At 35.1% G+C, this 23936-nt stretch overlaps 1 protein-coding gene across 4 annotated transcripts in view; it reads right to left on the minus strand.

Annotated features, from left to right (window-relative positions):
• Nucleotides 1-23936, minus strand: part of CENPK (centromere protein K) — a 25118-nt gene continuing 1182 nt past the window's right edge. The window contains exons 1-10 of one of the 4 annotated variants that reach the window (XM_072859784.1): nucleotides 22739-22843; nucleotides 22295-22396; nucleotides 20189-20245; nucleotides 16104-16176; nucleotides 10758-10804; nucleotides 9230-9312; nucleotides 9011-9109; nucleotides 8588-8729; nucleotides 4180-4233; nucleotides 1-1170 (exon numbers count right to left, since the gene is read on the minus strand). In XM_072859784.1, the coding sequence (XP_072715885.1) occupies nucleotides 1012-1170; nucleotides 4180-4233; nucleotides 8588-8729; nucleotides 9011-9109; nucleotides 9230-9312; nucleotides 10758-10804; nucleotides 16104-16176; nucleotides 20189-20245; nucleotides 22295-22396; nucleotides 22739-22765 (843 nt within the window). In that variant the 5' untranslated portion in view covers nucleotides 22766-22843 and the 3' untranslated portion in view covers nucleotides 1-1011. Of the gene's footprint in view, nucleotides 1171-4179; nucleotides 4234-8587; nucleotides 8730-9010; nucleotides 9110-9229; nucleotides 9313-10757; nucleotides 10805-16103; nucleotides 16177-20188; nucleotides 20246-22121; nucleotides 22190-22294; nucleotides 22397-22738; nucleotides 22844-23936 lie in introns of those variants that run through there. The other 3 variants (XM_072859787.1, XM_072859785.1, XM_072859786.1) reach the window with 3 other exon arrangements.

Genomic DNA, 23936 nt, shown 5'->3' on the forward strand with positions numbered 1-23936 from the left:
AGAGTTCTGACCTCAGTAAACTGAAATCTGGTTAATAAAAGGCATATTTTATTTCCCATGGTTATAGTCACTACAAATATGCAAGAGTAGAATTTCCAGCTTCAATTCTGAGGTTAATTTCAGACTATTTGTATAAAATTGCACTCAGGGATTACAATAACAAGGGCTATAGAAAGCAGATTAGGCTGACACAGAAGGCCAGCATTTATTCAGAAGGCAACTGTCAATTGATGTAACTTAGAAACTGTAGAACTAAACAGAACAGAGATCTGTTATAAGCCTTATAAACTAGATCTGAAAGACTGAAGACAGATACTGTTAGGCAATATAGCATAACACAATACGATGTGTTTAGGAAGCATGCAGTTGTAGAGTTGCACACTCAACATCTGCAGCCCTTTGCACACAAAGATGTGTCAGCTTTCCTAAGTGTTTATCTTAAAGCCCAATAAGATTTGTTTGCAAAGGCTCTGGAAAAAAACCCAAACACATTCTTGAGATGATACTTCACTATTAGTTCCAAATGTCTGCAAGGCCATGTACAGAGGAGCCGAGTTGTTTCGAATTTTGCCTCTACAAAGTGCAACAAAATACTAAAGGAAATTGAGAAGAGATAAAATAACCTAAGAAATTAATATAAAAGAGAAAAGTCATGTATAAAGTATGATTTTTAAAGTAAAAAGGACTGTTAAACATCTTTGTCTATTACCTGAATTTGCATCTTAAAGCAGCTGGAAAAACCCTTGACAATGCAAAACTTGGCATCCCTTGCCATAAAACTTAAAGCCAACTGTCACTGTGAGCAGTTAAAGTAGAAATTTTTGTCTTTTTTCATATTTCACACTCTGACCAAATATACACTTTGTTAAATAAGAAAAAGACTAATCCATCCATCCAACAAGAAGAGGTTGCTGATATGAAAAAAGCTTATCATAACACAGAAGTATGTCTTAGCCCCCATCTACGAGTACTGGTGCTTTGTTCTGTTTTAAAGTAAACATGTCGGTCACGCTACATGTGAAAGGCTTCTAGGCGTATTCTGTTTGGATCTTCCGGATGTCTCAGGGCAATTCCATATCGCAGCAGCAGCTCAATATAAGGTGGCCAAAATGAGTCATTGATTGTTACATAGGGTTCATGTGGTGTGCTCATTAACTTGTTTATAAGAATCTGGAAGACCAAAAGGATAAGATTTAGAAAATGAACAAAACAGCTAGATTTTTATCTCCTTTAACCAAATTTATACAAGTGATTGTAATGAGACACTTATGTAGGCAATATAAAAATACAAGACTATAGGACAAATATAAGACCTGTTCAAGGTAGAAGTAAAACTAAGAACTTCCAATAACTTCATTACATCTTTTTTGACGTAAAAATTAGAACCAGAATTCTCCTTTTATCCAGACTAAGTTTTTCACCATCTGTCAAAAATTCTTACTGGATTTTAGATAGTGTAACTGTAAATGCCTAAAAAATCTGAACATGAAGGTGGTAAATCCTTATATAATTAATCTTTAAATCAGTATCTGTTAATTTAAGATTAAAAGCATTAAATAAGAAGGAAAGCTAAATTTCTGGGAATCACTTGCCTCAAAACCATAATGACTTACTGTCAACAAATCACTGTCCCTCACTCTTTCAGATTTTAGCAGAGAAGAGTGTCCATCTTACAGTTTTTTAAATTTCATCTCACTAGTAAGATAAAATAATCTGTCTTCTTAGATTGGGAAGAATTCTTTTTCTTGTATTATTGGTCCTTCTGTAGGTAGTGTTAGAAATAAATGTTTGCATCTGTGAAAAGTTAAACATCATAATCCTAGTTTAACTTCACTACATTTGCACATCAAATCTTTTTGCTCATTTCATAAATGGATTATCCAAATTCTTAATATTACTTCTTGTCTGGGCATGACAAGCCCCTTACAATAATTCACCACCTCTTGATATTTCCTTACTTCTCCTTTGTTCCTTATCTAAATATAGAATTAGTTAATGGTGTTAAAAACAAAGATCAGTTTTGACATTCTTTTTCTGTTCTTGGAGACCATGTTTATGCCCTCAAAATATTGCTCATGGGGAATACTGCAGACATTACAGATTATTTAATCTTACCCATCCCATGGTGCTCTCTATTAATCCCAGATATTTCATCTTTCTACTCAGAGCTTCTAAATGTTATAGCTTTCCTCATTTCAGTAGGTATAAAATATTCTGTCTGCATCTTTACTGCTAAAGAAAAACTCGAAATCTTCACTACCAGACTTTACTCTTTTCATCCATTGCTATTAAAAAAAAAAACCAACTGCTCTTCTTTTTCCAAACATTCCAAAGAATTATTCCAGTTTATGTCTTCTGTACTTCTCTGCCCCAATTCTGAGTATTTACTTCAAATGCATTATTTTATATTAATTGTTACTTAGTCTTTTCTGACATCTGATATTCCAAAATAGCCTTTATGGCTGTAACTGTACATACATTTGTATTGTAAACAGTCTTTCAAATCTTAAAACTAGTTCACTAAATTCTCAATCAGAAAGGAATAATCCTCAAACTGTTTAAAAGGAAAAGAATTACTACATTTGTAAAAAAATTACAGCTCGTTACTAGAATAAAAAGTGGTATAACAAAAATTCTGAGGTTTGCATCAGGAAAGAGTTTCCTGCTTGCTTACTACTTATGCTAATTTAATGAAGTAGGTACTGATATACCTAAATAATATAAATGTAAATACCTAGGTCGTCAAAGTGGATTTATTAAAAAGGTACACTTTCATTATTTAACAAAACACGTGGAGATTGAGGAGACATGGTTAGGAACACATGTACTGATTGTAATTCTGTGAATGAATTACATTTTCACAACAGTAAATCCTAAATCTGTAATTATAATACAAAGATTACTTTGCATTTGTCTCTTTAAGAAACTATTATCTGTATCTAAGAAAACACTTTTGAAATTTAACAGGCATTTGAAGCTAGAACCAAGTTGCTCAACAAAAAAACCCCATAAAACAAAGATAAGGGACATTGACAGTTTACGCCAAGATAGTTACAATTAAAAATAAGTCTGAATTTTTGGAAGCAGTACGTTCTTCCAAATGTAAATCAGACATTACTCGGATGTGTTCACATTTTGAGGAAATTAACAAAGTCAGAAAAATATGAAGAGCAATTTTAAAGCATTAGAAGACCTTTAAAATTTTAATTCCATAGGGAATGTGGCTATTTTAAATTCTGATCTGTTTTCGAGCTCTGTCTAATTTGGCATTAATAGGCATGCTGAGATACTTGAAGCATGTAAAATGATTCTGATGATGTAAGCCCAAAGTCTGGGCTTTAAACTAAAGCACAACAATGTCATAGTGACCAGGTCATAGCATCTTAATACCAGAAAGTTGTTATTAATCAAGTTTTGCCTCAGGAAAAAAAACTTTTTCTCCGCCAGGGAGGTCTTATACATAGATGCTTACAACTGCCTGAACAGTGAGGATGGAGAAGGAATAGGAAATTTCGCTTCAAATGCTACATTTAAGACAAGAAGGAACAATGCTAGTGAAAAGATTTTTAATGCTCCTTCAAAATTATGCTTTGCAATTCAAATTCATAAATTTCACTGTGAATAAAAATACACACTAAACAATACTGGCATACTTATAAAATCAATTAGACATGCATGAATCAGATTAATTGATTTCCTCATATGAGAAGATAATCCAGTTACTACATGAGACTACACATTAATTGGTCCTTCTATAACTGTTATTGTATTATATTTCAGAAATACTTTTATTAAAACAGTACAAAATATCGCATGAAATGGAATAATTGATATTTTTGTTAAGCAAAGCATTTGTCTCCCCTAATATGAGCCACTAAGGCTCATAAAACTTCTTTAAAATAATCATTATAAAACTAAGAAATAAAGGATAACCATTCTCCAGCTTAAACCAGAGATTTAGTTATCTAAATTATTGCCATACCTCTTGTAAAAAATTGGGCTTTTAATTTGATAGGAATTAAGATAGAAATCTGACATAACATTCTTACACAGTCTACTTTTCAATTAACTATCTTAACTGTATGACATATACTGTTATTTATCTTATTAATACATTATGATCAGATCTGATCTGAGTATTGGAAAATCCCCCAAATCTATGTGACAAAACCATCTTACCTCTAAAATTTCATGCAGTGTTATAAGTTCTACAGCTGGCTTTTCAGAAGAATTCTGCAAAGATAACCACCCCCCAGCCAAATTAACAGAAACCAAAACTAAATAGTCAGGAAAAATGAGAAATAATCACACAATTATTTGACTGGATAGTATACAACAGATGAGGACTTTTACTTAGATTTAGTCATGACAAAAAGTACCTTGTTAGTATTTAAATAATTAATCTACCAGTTCAATATTATACACTTTAAATGTAATATTTTTTAAATTAATTATTAAAAAAAAAATCTTAAGTGATCATAGTATTATCTACCTGGGTTTACATTTAAATAAAAGCAAGTACATCATATTTATAAATGTAGTGCAGTGCAAAACATTCTATGAATATGATCTGTTAGGAAAAAATAATGTTTTTCTTGAACTTTAGAAAAATGTTTACAATGCAAATTTGATGCAGCTCAAGACTTGAGTTCATAGTGCCTTAATATTTTTTTCATGATTTGACGATGAATGTTTACTTTTACTCTCACTTCAATTAAAAAAATTGGTCAAGCTCAAGAAACAGAATAATTAAAAATCTGGGGGGGGGGGGGGGAAGGTCCTTAATAAAATATCATTTATACAGGAATCCATTAGAAAATTACTTGTTTTCATTTGTAGCAAGCAAATTAAGCCATTCGTCTATAAATTGATATGGATTCCTTAGGCAGCAATGCCAACAAAACTGCTTGTGCTGTTGCAGGGTGAACCTGATTCTTTTATTTTTCAATTTTATCCTTTTTCCCCTTCCACTTCACATTCCACAAAATAAAGGAGATAATACAGCACTGGTGGCTGCTTACTCAGCACTGCTGTTGAATATGTCAACTTAACTCCTAAGATATTAAAAGATGTGCAGGACCTTATACAAACTCCACTTCTGGAGCAGAAGAATACAAGCAATAAAGAAGAATCTGTGAAAGGCAAGTTCTGGCTCCTTTTTTCCAGTCACAGGTCTTAATATTCTCACCTTCAGAAAGCCACAAGGGGGATATACTGCCTGCTCCATGGAAATCCTGCAAACCATGGAGCTAGGGCTCAGTAATGCCTATCTTTGTGACTTTATCTTGACACTAGGCCGAGGAAATAGAATCTACACTAAGAAGCTGCAAAAGCTTCCTTGGAGCAATCATTAAGATACTTCATAGCCTCGACTGTTGTGTTTCCCTGGCCAAAAATATTACTTTGTAGCTTAAATAGTGGGTTCAATATTCATGTTTCAAAGTTGAAATTAGGTTATGACTTCAGTAATTACTAAAACTGATACACAAAGAATAAAATCCTAAGGATATTAATGTAAAGACGTTTGCACTCTCACAGAACTAGCAAACTTATTTTGCTAAGTTTATAATATACATTGTGTATATTGTTTTGTAAAATTATATTACTTACATATTTTAAGTGTCACCAATATAATAAGTACCTCTAATTAATTAATGCTTATAAAAGTCACTTTTAAGCAGGATGTTCAGCATTTATTTATTTAACCTGAAAGGCACCTTCTTCTCCCTTCCATGAGACAGATTGGCATAAAGAATATTCCTCAATGTATGACTTATCATATTTTTTATCTTGAAAAAAAAAAAAAAGGTGTTTTTTTAAAATCTGAGATTTAAAATGCAAGATAATTCTTACCTCAGTCACTGCCTATACTAAAGGTGTTGGGCCATGGCAACAGAAGCTAACCTGTGCTGCTGTGATTCAGTCTTCCCTCCCACTCCCAATCCCAGACACAGGTGCCTGGTGAAAGGAGAGTGGAACCAGAACAGAGAGGCTTGGAGTAATTCACACTACTCTGAAGCAGTGCCCTACAGACGTCAGCCCTGGACATTTGCCCTCATGCAGAACTACTGAGAACACAAGAAGCTTCCACAAAGTGAAGCAAAATTACTGATGTACGGAGTTAAGAGTTCAGTGCTTCCAGAGTGTTGAACCAAGCTGATAATAGATGTGAATAACATGTTCCCCCGAATCAATGTAGCAGGAAATTTCATTGCTGATGTCATCAATTTGTATTCTGACACAATAAAGAAAACAATATAGGTGAAAAAGGCTGTCTCTCCTGCCTTCACAGTTAATCACTTAGATGAGGATTATGGGCGACCTGCAGTTGAGCTGCAGTGATCCAACTAAGTAAAAAGATGTAGAAGAAGCTATGAATTCACAAGGAGTGAAAAGAAAAAGACTTGTCAGAAAACAAACTCTGTTTAAGAGTTCAGGAAAAGCATAAATAAAATTAAAACTTAAGATAATATCTTGCTTGGAAATTTATCAAAATAAATTTTACATTTACATAAAATTAAAAAAAAGGTAGAAGGTGAGCTTCTGTGAGCAGGGGAAGGGTTGATTAATCCCAAACACCTTGGGTGGTTTGTCTTTTCTTTAGATTTTGAGAAAAATTGCATGGAAGAGAGATGAAGGCAGGATAGCTAATAAGAATTTCTGACAGTCAGTATTACAGAGGCTGAGAAAATTCAAGCAGTTGATTTTGCCCTGGGGCAAGAGATTTTATATAAAATCTTCCTCAGAATTCCAAAATGCACACATGAATTCCCTGTTTCTTACATTTAAAACACAGCTGGATATGACCATGAGCAACTCGATCCAACTTTGACATTGGCACTACCTTGATGATGGTGTTGGAATGGAAGATCTTCAGAGGTCACTTCCAGCCTATATTTTTCTATGACATCACATAAATGGGAGCAAATAAATTGGTGTATCTCATTACAGGAAATATATTTAAGGAAATAATAACAATATGTATGGGAAAAATGGACAATCGCTTAAAATGCATCTGGGCAAGTCATTAGTTTGAAGAGGTATGTCCTAGAAAAACTGTAAGATGAATAAGAACCAGCAGACAGGGAGATGACATATCAGGCTGAAATCAGAAAATATATGATTGAAAAACAACTGTTAATTAAATCCCTGAAGCTTTAATTTCTTAATGTTGGAACAAAATGTATCATATTTAGAAACAGCAGGAAACTGGAAGGCATTAATATGCAGAAGAACTAAGATATAATAGAATAAAATGTTTGAAGATGGTTGAATAAGACTTTGAAAATGGACATCATGCCTTGAAGGCTCCATTTGGTATTTTTATGTGCCAAATATGTACTTCTGTGCAAAAACAAAATTTGAATTAAAGGCTATGCGTTCATCAGTTGGAAATAACAGGAAGAAAAAAACAAGGGTATAATCAGTTGCTTTTGTGATGATTGTGAGATAGTAGTTTTGTTTATAATATTGGGTTTTACCAGGTTCTAAAAAAGATTAATCCAAGTGGAAGCAAATATAGAAAATGGATATTATGAGGGTAAGCCAGGGAATTGGGAAAAAAAAAAAAAAGTATCTTACAGAAGAACAAGAAAGCTTTTCTAGTTCAATTCGTGAAACAAAGAAAGAGAATATATAAGATTGCTGTCTATAAATATATTAGGAAGAATAAACACAAGAAAGAAAAAGAGCTATTCTAAGGACAATACTGTCGTAAGAATACATGGATCTGAATGGACATTAATAAATTTAGACTGGAAGTTAGGAGATAGTTTCTGACCAGAGTACTGAGGTACTAGAACAAACCCCAATAGAAACAGTAGTAACAAAAATAATTAGTTTTAAAATGGAGCTCAATGATAATATGAAAGAAATATTATGTAGTTGTCTGAAATAACAGGAAACTGGATTAAAGAAATCCTTTCTATTTCTGTATTCTTAAGTGTGTCTGAAATAAAAAATCAACCCCTGCCTTTTTTGTAGCTTTTTTGTAACTATTCTTTCAAATAGTAATGGTAAAAGGTTTATTTTTACTGCAGACTTTGAATTTATTATGCAAAATACTCCCTGACTGACTATTTTCCCTAAAGTTTTAAGATAATTTTTGGCCCAGTTTGCCTGAACAGAAACTGATGGTTAACATTCCAAACTACACTGTAATTATAAACACTTGTCCTTCTTACTGTTCCAAAAACATTGTTAGACAATTAAAATTTGCTTTGCCAAGGAAAATATGAATCCACTTGCCTAGTCCAGTAAAAAAGAAAATGGAATAATTTGGAGTGAACCCCTCACCATTTCCAAATTTGGCACAGCTTGCAGTTCAGTAAGAAATACAATACATTGCTATGCATCTCATTGGGTAAAGGATATATGCATTAAAAAAGAAAATATCCAGCTGGGAACAGCCTTAAATAATATAAACCAACCTGAAAAATATCAACTAAACCTAAAAGATCAGCTGTAAGAACTATACTTATTTCAAAATATAAATGCACGTTCTATGCTAGTAACTTGAAAAAGATATTGCATCTAATTAAATAGAAATTGAACATTCCAAATTTAATAGTTATTAAGAAAATCTTACCTCCTTTTTAGCACTTCCACCTTTCTCTGGAAGGGGAAAATGTTCTTCTAGGAATGCACCCAGAGCATTCAAGAGGTCCTCCTTATATATCTTTAGTTTCAACATTTTATTGTGCAGCTCATGAAATGTTCTAGTATTCAGACTAATAGTAAAAACATAGCAATAGAATATGAAATTCAATAAAATAATTTAAAAGTTCTTAAGTAAAAAAATCCCTTATTTTCTACTGTTGTTAAGTTCAACATCTTGAATCACAGGATATAAGCAGAGAGTAGCAATATTTTCCATGTTTCAAATATGGATTATTGAGTTATTATTTGATCTATTTAACAAAACAAAGAGTATGTTTTAAGAGTTTGTTTGCTCATTTGCTCTTGTTGATATCCAAATTCTTCAATATAAAACTCAACACTGTAGAAATACCTTTTTTTGGAAAGTTGTTCAACTTGGGTTTTTGTCTCTCCTTCAATCCCATTAAGTGCATCTAGTATCTGCTCCTGTTCCTTATGCCACTGCTGTTCTCTTTGAAACATGAAAAGTAGAAAGTGGCATAACAGGTAAGTAGTTTTCCTGGACAGTCAAAAAGAATAATGTGTGGTAAAAAAAGCTTACAGCATTCATAAGTCCAAATTATTGTATTACCTTTTCAGATCCTCTTCCAGTTGTTTATTCTTTGACTGAACTGTTGACAGCACCATTTCAAGGTCATTCTTTACTTTCTGCAGCTATAAAAAAAGTAAAAATATACCTACAGTTTTCAGATAGTCCAGTCTGTAGTATTTGTTCTATGTAAGGTTACATCTGTAAGTCTGGTAAGGAGGGCCAAAATTATCTGTAATTTCTTCAGAAATATGGCTATAGAGTGACACACTTTTTAAAAATCCAGTTGGAGCCATTTAAAATGTTACTGTGACCAGTTGCTCATTAGTGTCTTATTGAAGCTCTGTAAAACAACACAGTTGATTTTACATGAAGCAGATTATGGAGCATGCACACGAACTGCTTGTCAGATGAAAGACTGAGGAGAAAACATCTACAGCACCAGAGCTGCATTGTCTAAATAATTGCAGCTGTTGCAAGAATGAATTTTATGAATGAATTTTAAGAATGAATTTTGCATTTTACGTTTCATCAACATAAAATGTATAGCACTCAGAAAACAAAGATGCTGCAAAGAAAGACTAATTGCATCCATGAATTAAATGGTCCTCAGTGATATGGACATATTTGGGAGAGGAAAGAGGCAGAAATAAAACTACTGCAGCCAGAAGTTATATGTGCTGCTGAAGATGGGGAACAGTGGACTCTCAGTGGACTGGGTCTTTCATTAGTGCATTATGTTCTACAAAGTAGTATTCCTAATAGTTTTGTTTTTTTTTAAATATAAACATATGATTTGGAATTATTTTGTCTCCTTCCATACAAACTATGAGAACTTTTATATTTAGCTCAAAGAAATAAAAATTGTGAAGAAATTCTACAGAAGCAAATATGCTCTGTATATGCAACATCTGAAAAAAAAAATTTGAATCCTCAACAAAATAGGCCACAAAATGGGTATCAGATTAAACATGCCATAGCAATACAGTCAAATGAAAGTGTACTCATTTGATATGATAGTGACTCTTAACAACAGCTGGGTTCCCTGTTGTGAGTGATACTAGAGGAAGGAGAGCTGCTAGGAAGAAGAAAACCAAAGAGTATTTTTTTATTTTTAAGCCATAGCCACAGGAATATTCTCAGGTCATGTTGCATACAAATGTCCAATCAATATAGTATAATGCTACCCCTAAGACATTCTTGATTCGCTCTTTCTTCCATGGCTGGAAGAACACAACAAAATATTTGCAAATTATTGCCACAGAACTCTAGATCTAAGAATACTGACTCTGTGTAACACATAATGTTACATTATTTTATATAAAGTATGAAATGCAATATATAAAAACTTTTTGTTTAAAAGGTCATTCATTACAACTAGGAAGTTTTCGTAGTTATAATACAGGGGAAGAAAAAAACATTAGAACAAAAATGCCCAAAGAAACATACATAATATCTTAGCAGTAGTTCACCATAGGAGTAGTCATTAAAAAATGCAGCAATTGTATATATACTTTTTTCATGTTTTTCAATGGAATTTTATTATCTCTTAACAAACAAAAAAACTTACCTCTTCTTTTCCTAATGCTAACAGTACATCTGGATTGGTAGAAAGTACTGAAAAATAAAATGAATTGGGGTTTGTGCATTGGATGATACAGACTTTTTTATACTGAATAGCAGCCTGGCTAGAGAGAAACTTGTGTAGCCTCTAAAAAGCTAGATTGGCTATCAGCAGCAGTTTAACCACATTTTGTGGTGTCCTGCTGGGCTAACCTACTGTCACTTTTCAGCAAGTTAAATTAGACTGAAAAAAGTGTGGTAGTAATGCTTCTGCGTTATTTTTTTTGTATCTGAACTAGCTTAGGTACATAATACTGCAATGTGAAGTACAGTTATGCTTCAAGATAAGCAAGCCTGATTTTTTTCAGTGTAAGGGATTCCATCAACATTACCAATATGGTCAAATTCTTCCAGTCTTCCAATTAATTGTTAAACAGCCTCCCAAATGCTTGATCAGGATTGTAAAACCTATCAGATTTAAAGAAATTAAAAAGGATGTCACCATCCTTACCGTTCAAAAGAACAGCCACTTGTAGGGAAATGAAAGGCCAAGCAAGGCCAATATCCTAACTCCAACCCTGAGCAACAGCAGTACTTAAGGGAAAGCACGGTAGTATGCAAGGATGTGGTAATGTTTCCCCAGAATGCTTCTGCAAAATGCAGTGATTTGTGGCTCATGGATTTTCTGAATAAAAAGTGAATTGTTGTATTTGAAAGCCTTCAATGGACTCCAATCAGTTCTCAGTTCCATGTCAACTTGCAGCATCTGCATAAACATACGACTTTTTCAAAAGTGAAGCATTTGAATCTATTAACAGGAGAAATGAAAGCTTCTCTAACAGATTTAAATCTTAATATGACAGGGATATTTTTTGTCCAAGCTTGGGCTCCAAATCTCTAATCTTAAAAATAATTATTTAAACAAAAGCTTTTCCTTTAACAAAAAGGAAAACCCTTAACCCTCTCATAAAAGCACTAAATATCTCCTAAATACAATACAGTTGATTTCATAAATTTATAAAAGTACTTTTTTTTGGCAAAGTGATTTTATAGTTTTTATCTCCACAAATTCTGAGAAGCCTTAGATTAGTAGTTTTAAAAGCAGTGTTTGTCCTGAGATGAAAATCAGCAAAACTACTGAGTTCAAAATGCATTAAATTACATATCACAATAAAACCCCTTTTACTTAGAGAATTACTGTCTCTAAATCTTGACACAAAATTTGAGTAGAATGCTCCCAAATTAAGCTTATGTTTAAGAGCTGTGGGAGGTAGTGGTCTGTGCTTAGATTAGAGCAAGATTTCTTTAATGAAATTAATATCCTACACACACATGATAAAATTCATTGGTGGGCTTTTATTCACGTTCACTGGCATATTTGAAGAAACCCATACAACTCTTCCCCCTGCCGCCACCCCCCCACCATGATTATCATGAGCCCTCACTACCTGGAATTATCAATTTCTACTATTGGTTTCTAGCACTTCTTCATTTTTAGATACCTAATCCTGAGTATGTGCTTCCCATTCAATATTCATATTGTGTGAGTATCAGAATAGAATCATAGAATCATTAAGGTTGGAAAAGACCTCTAAAATCATTTAGTCCAACTGTCAACCCAACACCTCCATGCCTACTAAACCATGTCCTGAAGTGCCCCATCTACATGTTTTTTGAACTCCTCCAGGGATGGCGACTCCATCACTTCCCTGGGCAGCCTGTTCCAATGCTTGACCACCCTTTCAGTAAAGAAATTTCTCCTAATATCCAATCTATACCTCTCCTGACCCAACTTGAGGCCATTTCCTCTCGTCCTGTCACTTGTTACTTGGGAGAAGAGACTGACACCCACTTCACTACAACCTCCTTTCAGGTAGTTGTAGAGAGCGATAAGGTCTCCCCTCAGCCTTTGCTTCTCCAGACTAAACAATCCCAGTTCCCTCAGCCGCTCCTTGTAAGACTTGTTCTCCAGACCCTTCACCAGCTTTGTTGCCCTTCTCCGGACACGCTCCAGCAACTCCATGTCTCTCTTGTAGTGAGGGGCCCAAAACTGAGCACAGTATTCAAGGTGCAGCCTCACCAGTGCTGAGTACAGGGGCACGATCACTTCCCTACTCCTGCTGGCCACACTATTCCTGATACAAGCCAGCATGCTGTTGGCTTTCTTGGCCACCTGGGCACACTGCCGGCTCATGTTCAGCTGGCTCTTAACCAGCACCCCCAGGTCCTTTTCCACTGGGCAGCTTTCCAGCCACTCTTCCCCAAGCCTGTAGTGTTACATGGGGTTGTTGTGACCCAAGTGCAGGACCCAGCACTTGGCCTAAACCTCATAAAATTGGCCTTGGCCCATGAATCCAGCCTGTCCAGATCCCTCTGCAGAGCCGTCCTACCCTCAAGCAGACCAACGCTCCCACCCAATTTGGTGTTACCTGCAAACTTACTGAGGGTGCACTCAATCCCCTCTTCCAGATCATTGATAAAAGTCTTATTTAACAAGACTGGCCCCAACACAGAGCCCTGGGGGACACCACTTGTGACCGGCCGCCAACTGGAATTAACTCCGTTCACCACAACTCTCTGGGCTCAGCCATCCAGACAGTTTTTTACGCAGCGAAGACTACACCTGCCTAAGCCAGGAGCCACCAGTTTCTCTAGGAGAAGGCCACATCTTCCTAGGAAAGAAATCACTAACCCTGATTTAGTGAAGGAACAGTGCAGATCTAAGACACTGGGACAACACATGTAAAGAACACAGGTTGCTCTACCTACTCTCAGTTAAAGCTTTTTCAGTTATGAACTACACTTGCAAAAATCAAAGATCAAAGATAATTGCCTAGTGATACATAGTACAATTACTAAGCAAAATACTACCAGATGCTAAGAATGTAAAAGCAACTACTATGCACATGTTTATACAGAAACCCCTATTAAGAGGAATTTGGCAGAATACTGATATTTTGCAAAGAAAAATAGAAATTATGCAGACACCACAACTGTTTTATATGGTTTAAAATATGGTTGCTTCCAGTTCTTTATTTTGCAAAGGTAAAAGTTAAATTCTATTTTTGAGCCAAATGCTTGTTAAAAAGTTTTAATTCAGCTGATTTAGCAGCTCTAGAGCTACATAAATAATACCAGAAATTGAGAAAGAACAAGACACTAAAGTAAAAGCTTTGCAAAAATAAAATTTGCATTGTGGATTCAAGTCTGTTTGCCAATATTATGCCCAAAGAAATGTAGAACTGCCAAGTTATAACCTCTGAGAATAAGGCTTAAAATTGAAATGCTGACAGGCCCTCATTTACAATAAATGAACTGGCCATTACTGAAAGCAGAAACCAAAACAACAAGACAGCCTGACATTCATGCTCTATTAGTAAATTGTATGAAATTAGTATTTCTGCTATTCCTATTTAGATAAAAATCAGACAATGTTTTCAATTAAGTAATTCCTCCTTCAAAACAAACAGTAGGTAGAAAGGAGCCAAGATGGACAGAGAAGATGTAAGCCCAGTAGACTTCATTTTCATACAAGCACTATAACTCTCTTCAAATTATTAGCAGCAACCTGTTTTTTCTTCACTCAGAAAGGTAGCCAGAAAGGCAAAGCTTTAGCTGCAAAATATTATTTGCATTATAATATGCATATATCATTTCTCTACTCCAAAATTAAGATTTCTAATGATAAATCTTATCACTTGGGAGCAAGTAAGAATGGTTGAATGAAGCAAGTCAGCAAGCCAATAAAAATAGGTCAAGTCCCTAGAATATTTTTAAGCAAATAGATTGAAGTTTAAAATAATTACATATTTTCCTAAGGAAACCTAACATCTCCAGGTATGTTACCCAGATAAAAACTGTAAGTGCTTTCAATGCATTTGCTTTAAGCCAGCAGCTTATTCATGAGCAGCAGCCAAGAACCAGTATTTCCCAAATTCATTCAATGTCATACTTTTGGTCTACATACCTCTCAGAAGCATTTGAAGCTGACCATTCTTAGAGATGGGCTTACAAAGCACATGAACTATGAATTTATTCTAATAGAGCAGCAATATATATTTATAAGAAAGAAGAAATATTTATTTTTTTCCAGCTCCTATTATTTGATCACAATATGCAGCAAGTACATGAACTTTGAAAAAAGCTGGCGAAGTGACTTTAATGTTCATCTGAAAAAGCATTACAATTTGGCCAAATGACAAAATATTGGCAATCACCCTTGCTGTCTAAAACACATTGCTATCATTTTGTAAGCATAAAAAAACCCAAGACTCTTCTGGCATAAAAACATTAAAATGAGTCAATGTGTCCATTTAAAGATTAACTAGTAAGTTTTACTGGGTTGAAAGGTGCTAACAGTTCTTTGACAGGAGACATAACAGTGAGTGCTATCAGAATACTAATGATCGTGTAGTGTGAACTGTTTTAGGAGTCTCCAAATGGGACATCTGAAAAACCAAATTACTTTACTCACATTGAGATTCTGATTGGTTTTATTTTCAGTGTCTGGCCACATCAGCCTTGCAACAGACTAAAATCAGTCAGCACTGATGCTTATGTACAAAAAGAATTTTGAAGAAGTGAGGAATTTATACCTTTTGACTGATAATGCCTAACAAATATAAGAGCTACCACTTGTCTCAGTGCTTTGTGCTTCTCGGGATCGATAAGTGATCTGGATTCCTGTGTTGCTGAAATAAACTGACGTGTCTTTTACCACCTTTTCTGTTAAATCCAAGCTAGATATTTTATTATGGTGTAATGGGCTTACTGCTAAAGGTTTACTTCAGAGTTTCAGCTAGTGCATCATAATACAACACACTTTTGTGAAGTATTAATAAAAAAAATAATCAAAGGAGGTATGGTTAAAAATATGTCTAGGTAAATTATTGTTAGTTCACTAGCAATACTTGCAAAGATAAAAAAAAGTATCAGTTTCTTAGAAGCTGAAAGGAAGGCATGAAAGGAGGGTAACTTCTTAGAAGATGAAAGGAGAGACCTGAAGGAGGGTAACAGCATAATGAAATTCTGCTATTTTGTTAGGAGATCTGCTAACAGTTATTTTTCCATTTAACTGACTGATGAATGGAGATATGAATCATGCATTTCTTTGTCCAGAATCATAACATTAAGTTATAGTAGAATTCACTTTGAATTCTAAGTTCACTTCGAACTGAAGTACAAAAAGAATACAGAAATGAAACATACATGCTACTGTGGGAAGTATTTAAGTAGTCATAGTATGAAAATACAATCAGCAGACATTCAATATATACACAGTTCAAGATGCCTAGATGAAAGAGACTTTGCAGAAGTTTATATGAGTATACCTTACATGGAGACAGTTACTTACTTTCAGGACTTCTTTTTTGCCATTGGTTATATTCCGCTGTTAAAGCTTTCACTCGCATCATTAACAAGGAAAGCTGTATAACAAGAAAAGAAGCATCTCTTGAAGGGTGTTGAGTTGCATTGGAGTAAAATGAGATAGAATGGGATGGAAATTCAATTATTTAGTTTATACAGCAGGAAACAAAAGAGCATCTATTACAATAGACCACTTAGTCCTTCGAAAGATTTAAAAAGCCACCTGCAGGGATCAAGAAACATTTTTATTCCTTTTTCAAATGGAGGAAATCAGAAGTAGTCAGAGTTGGAATTTTTCCCCTAATTTCCTCTGCAATATCAGACAATGAGCACAACTGAAGATGAGCTGCTAGAAGCAATTACAATACTTCACATCCCCATTCCTCCTTAGATGCATGGATGATACACATTTAATGTTAAATGGACTGTGCTTGATATGTGTGATGACTAAACAAAAGATTGGCTTCCAAAAAACCAGCAGTCAAATAAATCTTCTATCAAGATGTCTCAAAACTACATCTGTGGACTCAACAAAAAAATGTTTTAGAACTAGTGCTCTAGCTCACTGTTATCACTGAAAATATAGGAGCAATAAGAAAAAACACCAGTTCAGAAAAGTTTACTTAAAAACCCAAACTAAACAGCCATAGATTTTTAAAAATTTACTTATTTTAATATCATACTATGTTTTGGAGAAATAATATATTCATTATTACTATTCTACTTCCTGAAACTCAGGACTACACCTATAACTTTTCTTCAAATACATTGTAAATTACATATAGATATCATATGATGAGTAATCTAGTAAGAAATTAAGCATACATTTAAATACAAAAGGTATTGCTGATATGGTCAAGCATTCCATAAAATCACTACAGATAGCATTTCGCTTTACATCAACTAAAAAGAGAAAAATATGCTAAGAATCATCAGCCAAGTTCTTATAATAAAAATATCAAGAATTGTCACCTTGAGCTTAGCTTTTCACTACTCAAAATAACTTTCTAAAGTGCATCTTCAAAAGACAGCCTTTTAAAATAAAGGAAAAGAAAACAAACCCAAACCAAAAGAAATTATCACCATACAAACATTTCTTATTTTCTAGATCAGATGGTGTCATCTCTTTCATAATGAACACTACTCTTGACAATACCATCAGCTCATTCTTTGTTCCTTTAAACTTGATAAAAAAGGATGTACAAAATGTTCTGGATATTCCAGTAACTGGACAAAAAAGACTTTCAAATAAATTAACACTACCATTCAGCAACCTTAAATCAAGGACCATCTTTTCAACAGACAAATACATACAGCAGATATGTACATCAGATGTCTCTCTCTCATGCCCTATGTACATGCCTAGCAAAATATGCTGCTCAGTAAGTAAACCATTACATTGTAGACCAGAATCAGTCCCCAAACTTAAAGGATAAAACCACAGAGTACATTGTAAGATTACTGTCTTGAGGTGATTAAGGAATGAACATTAGCGACAAGGTCAACAGCAAGGGAAAAAAACCTGTGTAGCTTCTTTGCCAGCTACAATGAAAATAGAATAGAATGGTTGCAGCTGGAAGGGACCTACAACAATCATCTAGTCCAACTGCCTGACCAATTCAGGGCTGACCAAAAGTTAAAGCATGTTACTGAGGGCATTGTTCAAACGTTTCTTGAACACTGACAGGCTTGGGGCATCAATCACCTCTCCAGGAAGCCTGTTCCAGGGTTTGACCATCCTCTTGGTAAAGAAATGCTTCCTAATGTCAAGTCTGAACCTCCCCTGACACAGTTTTGAACCATTCCCATGCATCCTGTCACTGGATATCCGGGAGAAGAGCTCAGCACCTCCCTCTCCACTTCCCCTCCTCAGGAAGCTGCAGAGAGCAAGGAGGTCACCCCTCAGCCTCCTTTTCTCCAGACTAGACAAGCCCAGAGTCCTCAGCCGCTCCTCATAGGACATGCCTTCCAGCCCTGTCACCACCTTTGTTGCTGGACAAATTCAAGGGCCTTCATGGACACATTCCAGGACCTTCACATCCTCCTTAAATGGTGGGGCCCAGAACTGCACGCAGTGCTCAAGGTGAGGCCGCACCAACGCTGAATGCAGCGGGATAATCACCTCTCTTGACCAGCTGGTTATGCTGTGTTTGATGCACCCCAGGATGCGGTTCGCCCTCTTGGCTGCCAGGGCACACTGCTGACTCCTGTTGAGCCTGCTGTCGACCAGCACCCCCAGGTCCCTTTCTGCAGGGCTGCTCTCCAGCCACTCCTCTCCCACTTTATACTTGTGCCTGGTGTTACTCCATGCTAGGTGCAGAATCCAATATTTGTTCTTGTTAAATGTAATGCCATTGATGATTGCCCAATGCTGCAATCTATCTAGATCCCTCTGCAAGGCCTCTTGTCCCTCAAGAGAGCCAACCGCACCTCCCAGTTTGGTATCGTCAGCAAACTTTCTAATGGTGCATTCAACTCCTGCATCCAGATCATTGATAAATATATTGAACAGAACTGGCCCCAGACTGGTTGCCAGCCAGATGTAGCCCCATTCACTATAACCCTTTGAGCCAATTTTCACCCAGCACACCGTGTACCTGCTCATCCCACAGCTGGACAACTTGTCCAGAAGGATGCTGTGAGGGACAGTATCAAAAGCCTTAATAAAATCCAGAAAAACTACATCCACCACCTTCCCTTCATCCACTAGGCAGGTGACTTTATCATAGAAGGATATCAAAATAGTTAAACAGGACTTTCCCTTTGTGAACCTGCATTGACTGTGCCTGATGATTGCATTGCTCTTTAAAAGCCTTTCAATAGTACCCAATATAATCTTCTCCATAAGTTTTCCAGGAACTGAGGTTAGACTAACAGGTCTGTAGTTTCCTGGGTACCCATGTTAGGGCTCCAATAAGACCCCATGAAAGTTGCTGACAGAGGATATAACATGACCTTTCCTTTCCTCCCTACGTTCTATCATGAAATGCAATCTTAATTGAATCTCCATTTTTGCAACTCCATTTAATCATTGTCGTTATGACAGTTTTCAAGAAAAGCATATCTTGAGATTTAAGTATTAATTACAAGAGTATGATGTGCTTCGGTAAAGCTGCAAAGAAGCATAAAAACCTCAGTATACAGCCAGTTAAGATTATACAAAATTTATTTCTACTTATAGGATTTTATCCAGTCCTAAAAGGAGAAAAAGACTGTATTTTATGCATTTGAATATGCATCTTCATTTATTTATTCTAATTAAATAATCATTTAGAATATAGTTTATTACTAGCAAGAGATTAATGTTAGTAATTACATAGTAAATATCTGAATATATTGAATAGATACATCTCTAAAGAAAAGTCCTCTTTTTGTTAATTATTCAGTTAAGTGTATTGAATTGACCATCTGAATACTCTTACTGAAGTCACACAAGATGGAGATTTATAAGACCTACATATTTCACCCAACCAACCCAACGTTTAACTATTTACACTTTCCAAATTTGGGGTCTTCATATAAATTCTATTTTAAAGGTTCCTATTTAGAATTTACAAACAACTAAACAGTGAGCCAGCATTGCCTTTTTGCATGTTCCCCAAAATTTGAGGGATACAGGAGCTCACGTTCATGCACTCAGCATCACCCAGTTCATTTCTAACTCAAGCACATCAATTTCCTAATGATATCCACAAATGGAGAAGAACTGTAAGTTGCAAATACAAAGTTCCAGAGTAAAACTAAAGGGAACCATATAGAGTTTCACAAATTACGTATACACCAATTAGGAAATAGTCCAAATGGGTATTGAAATTACACATCCCTCCATTTTGCTGCCTATGTTAGTCATTTATCAGTTGTGGGGCAGGACTGCATGTAACCTTTTTGCTATACATAAATGCAACTTTTCAGTATTTGCTAGACACATACTTCAGAATACAGTTTCAAAGTTAATAAAACTGTCAGCTTTAGAGAATAAGTGAAGATAGTTTCCTTCTTTTGAAAACACACCACATCTTTACAGAAAACTAAGTATTTTGTGGAGAATTAAAATAAAATTAAAATACTTACCTTGGCATCTGATTTTAACAGTGTTTCCGTTCCTAGAAGCATTAGCTTGCCCTGACACTTGGTAGAAAACAAACAAAACACAATGTTTACTTACTCTTCCCTTTTGTAAGAAACAAACACAATGCTTAGAAATTCCAACAAAAGTTGTTTAATATAGGAAAAAGACTTTTGACTTCGCTCCTACCACATCCCTCAGAGCCTGACCCAGAACAGCAAATTAAGAAATATTTTAAAATCATACCACAGTAAAAAAGTAGAACTTCAATTAGTTGAAAAGTAGAAAAGTAGCAGCTAGCAAAAGATAAATGATTTGAGGAAAAAGGTACATTACAAGGGAAAAGTTGATATGGGGAAAGACACTGAACAGATGAAGAACATGAGAAACTGGGAAGAGAAAGTCATGGACAAGGCTGAATAGGGAAGCTGCTGAGAAGTTAACATACTTGCTGCTACTATTCTGGCTCTCCAAACAGAGCAATCACATTATAATACACATTTTTAGTTTTAACTCATTTAGGGCAATATACTGTACACTTCAGAAATGGTCTGATTTTTCAAGTGCACTACATCAGCTCCAATTACTGCAATGTGATGTATATCAAGGCTGAAATTCAGGCCACCACAGATATCCAAGGCTTCAAGAGGAGACACCTGCTAAACTCTTTCTTGTTTTATAACTGTCAGCAATTTAATCTGCTCCATGACAGGGCAAGATGTATTCTACTAAGCAGTAAAACTACTAAGCAGTACTTTGGAAACCTTGCTGTTAATGTTTTGGAACCAAAACACAATATAGGATTTCTCCAATAAAAACTGTTAACGCTGACACACAATCATTGGAAGATTACACCATAAACCATATAACCTAGGAGCTAATTCAATGACTGTTAGTTGTGTAAACTTTTTGCTTAAACATGCGCGCATCCAGGATGCAACAATCACAAAGTTATAAAAATTCTACTGTTTTTATCAACTTCCAAAAATAACGCACATTGTCACTTCCTGTATTGTTTTGGGGATGCTGGGAATGAGATACAAGATATCAAAGATTTTCAATTAAATTCAAAATAATAAACATTCTAACTTCCCTTCTAATCTAAAAATTTCAAAGAAAGTTCACATCCTCTTAAGTGGTGCCAAACAAAACTTCTGTTGATAACTTATTACAGTGCTTCAGAAACCTAGACACAGGATTCCCTGTCACTTTTTCAATATTAAGATAAAATTACATGTAACAACACATAAAATCACATTAGTCTTTTTAAATCTAATTCTGTAAAATTATTGCACTGTGGGTTGTCTACACTTTGTTCTACTTTAAGTTTGGAAGTATTTTTACTTCAGTTCCTGATACTTTTAATGCTTTGAATCTACAACTCAGAACTCAAGCAAACAGCACATAAATACCACATAAAATTGAGTGAAGCAATTAAGACTCTCAAAATATAATTTAGAGCATGACTTTTCATCAGACTCAGCAGAATCTTATAGAATGCATAACATTCCCTCAGAACTGCTAAAAGTGTCTTTCCTGGGATTTCCATAAATAAAAATAACTCGCTCTAAAATGTTATTATTAGCATATTGGACCATATATGTAGAGAGATAAATTTTATTCTTGAGCCTGTAACTGTCAGTTTGCATGAGCATATGCTAACATAATCATCCTTCTTTCGCCTCTTTCTCCTCCAATTCTCTCTCTCCTTTAAGATTGAAAGTACTTGTGAACAGCAGTTGAATCCAATCTTGTATGAGGCTAAAGAGAAGGATCTCAGGTCTCAGTGTGCTTGTACTACCAGAACACAAGTAACTTGTTTAATTTTCCCTAGTTTTAATATATACTCCTATTCTATTTAACTAAATCATAACATCAGCACACTGTAAGCAAAGTTTGACACTGCAAGGCAATTCTTCACCCTGCCACCACTCCTACCTTGGGCCTTTCTGCAGATCTTTTCTTCTTCCCTCCCTCTTTTTTTTCTTGTTTTGTCGCAGTGGTTTCTTTGGAGGGGGTCAGGTAAGCATGCAGTGAAGGATGGGGAGATGAACAAAAAATGCTGAGGAAAGTTTACAACAAGTCTAGTCTGTCACTTGTGATTTGCATACCTCTTCCATCTGCTTCCAAATACTCTCACATTCATCCAAGAGTTCCTCCTTGGCATCTACAGGACAAACTGAGTCACTGGTGATTTCTGGTAGATATTCAGCCTATTAACAAGCAAATAGAACAGTTATCATGTAGATCTACAATAATTATTAACAGGTTACTGAATCATACCTGCTGCTTTAGGTCAAATACTTAACAGAGCAATCCCTCTGAATCCAAAGCTTTCAGTTAACTCCCATATATTTCTAGACAGCACCCAATCATTCAGTAAAATCAGCTAACTATTTACTATAGTGAATTTGAAGACTATAGTGAAACATTGAAGAAATGTTTTTTAAAATTGAATCACAAAGTCCTAAATTTTCAAAACTGCTTTGATTATTTGCAATGGCGTTTTTTTATTCTCTGACAACTGTAATAAAGAAACAATAAGAGAATCTCACATCTACAAAGCCACACTTTGCTTCCATATATCTGCAAAGTTCTTAAGCATAGTTTACTTCTGCTCTGTCTTCCAGTAAATGTCCTAATGTATTTCTCCTTATGACAACTTGAATTCAGAATCTTTTTGATTAACAAATTAAAGTGTCCTGGAGGTTACCACAAAAACAAACAAAAGAAACTGAAAGATATGCAGGCAACCAAGGAAAGAGGGCGCCATGACAGCCAAGAGAAAAATCAACCCAAGTTAAATTCAAGAGTTTAAGAAACTGTTGGGTCAGATAGAAAACATACAAATTCAGAAATTTAATGCTAGTTAAATCTATAAAGTGATACATGAACAACAGCAATTAAGAGGGAAAAACAAGAAGGGCCAAAATGGCACTCAAAGGGAATTTTTTTTTAAGGTAAAACAACCACCAGGAAATTCCTAGATGTACAAGATGCAGGAAGCCTCTAAAAATACTTAAATGGATCACTAAGACCACCAAATACGTAGAGATTAAAAAGAGACATTAAAAAAGATAAAGATCTAAAGAAGAAATCAATATCTCTGCCTTCTTAATGATGCACAAATTCCTAACTCAAACTTTTGTTCATTTTCAGAACAAAAACACAGCATCAGAGAAAATTATGTTGAAAACCCGAATAATTTAAAAGGAGTGAAACATTCAACTAGTACCTCCAAAGTTCAAGTATGCCATAGCAGAGCGGCTAAGAAAAAAATCAGAATGTCTCACTAAATGCTGGAAGTATTCTAGAGAACTGAAAGGTAGCAATATTTTTACTAAGCCTTCCTGGCAAATTTGTTGCATCAATAATTAAAAACAGAACACTAGAAAATGTGGATTGCCATGATCTGATAAGATCTAACGAGCACAGTTTTTGTAAAGGAAAATCATTATCTTCTTAAGAGTCTTGGAATGTCTCCATAGCATAAAAGAGAACTAGTTAACATAATTTATTAAGACTTCTGAAATGCCTCCAGCAAAGTCCCCCCCAGAAGGCTAATAAACTAAGCAGTCTTGAGATGCAATGTACTTTTTTCTCAGACCAAAAACTGTCAAGGAGACAAATAAACAAAGCCTGAACAGATAATTTTCATCATGGCAAAAAGGCTCAGCAGCAGACATAAGAGGGCTTGAATGAAAAAAAGCAAAAGGAGGGAGGGGAAAAAAAAAAAAGAAGGTATAACCTTTG

Source organism: Ciconia boyciana, chromosome 4 (genome assembly GCF_034638445.1).
Source record: "Ciconia boyciana chromosome 4, ASM3463844v1, whole genome shotgun sequence".
NCBI lineage: Eukaryota > Metazoa > Chordata > Aves > Ciconiiformes > Ciconiidae > Ciconia > Ciconia boyciana.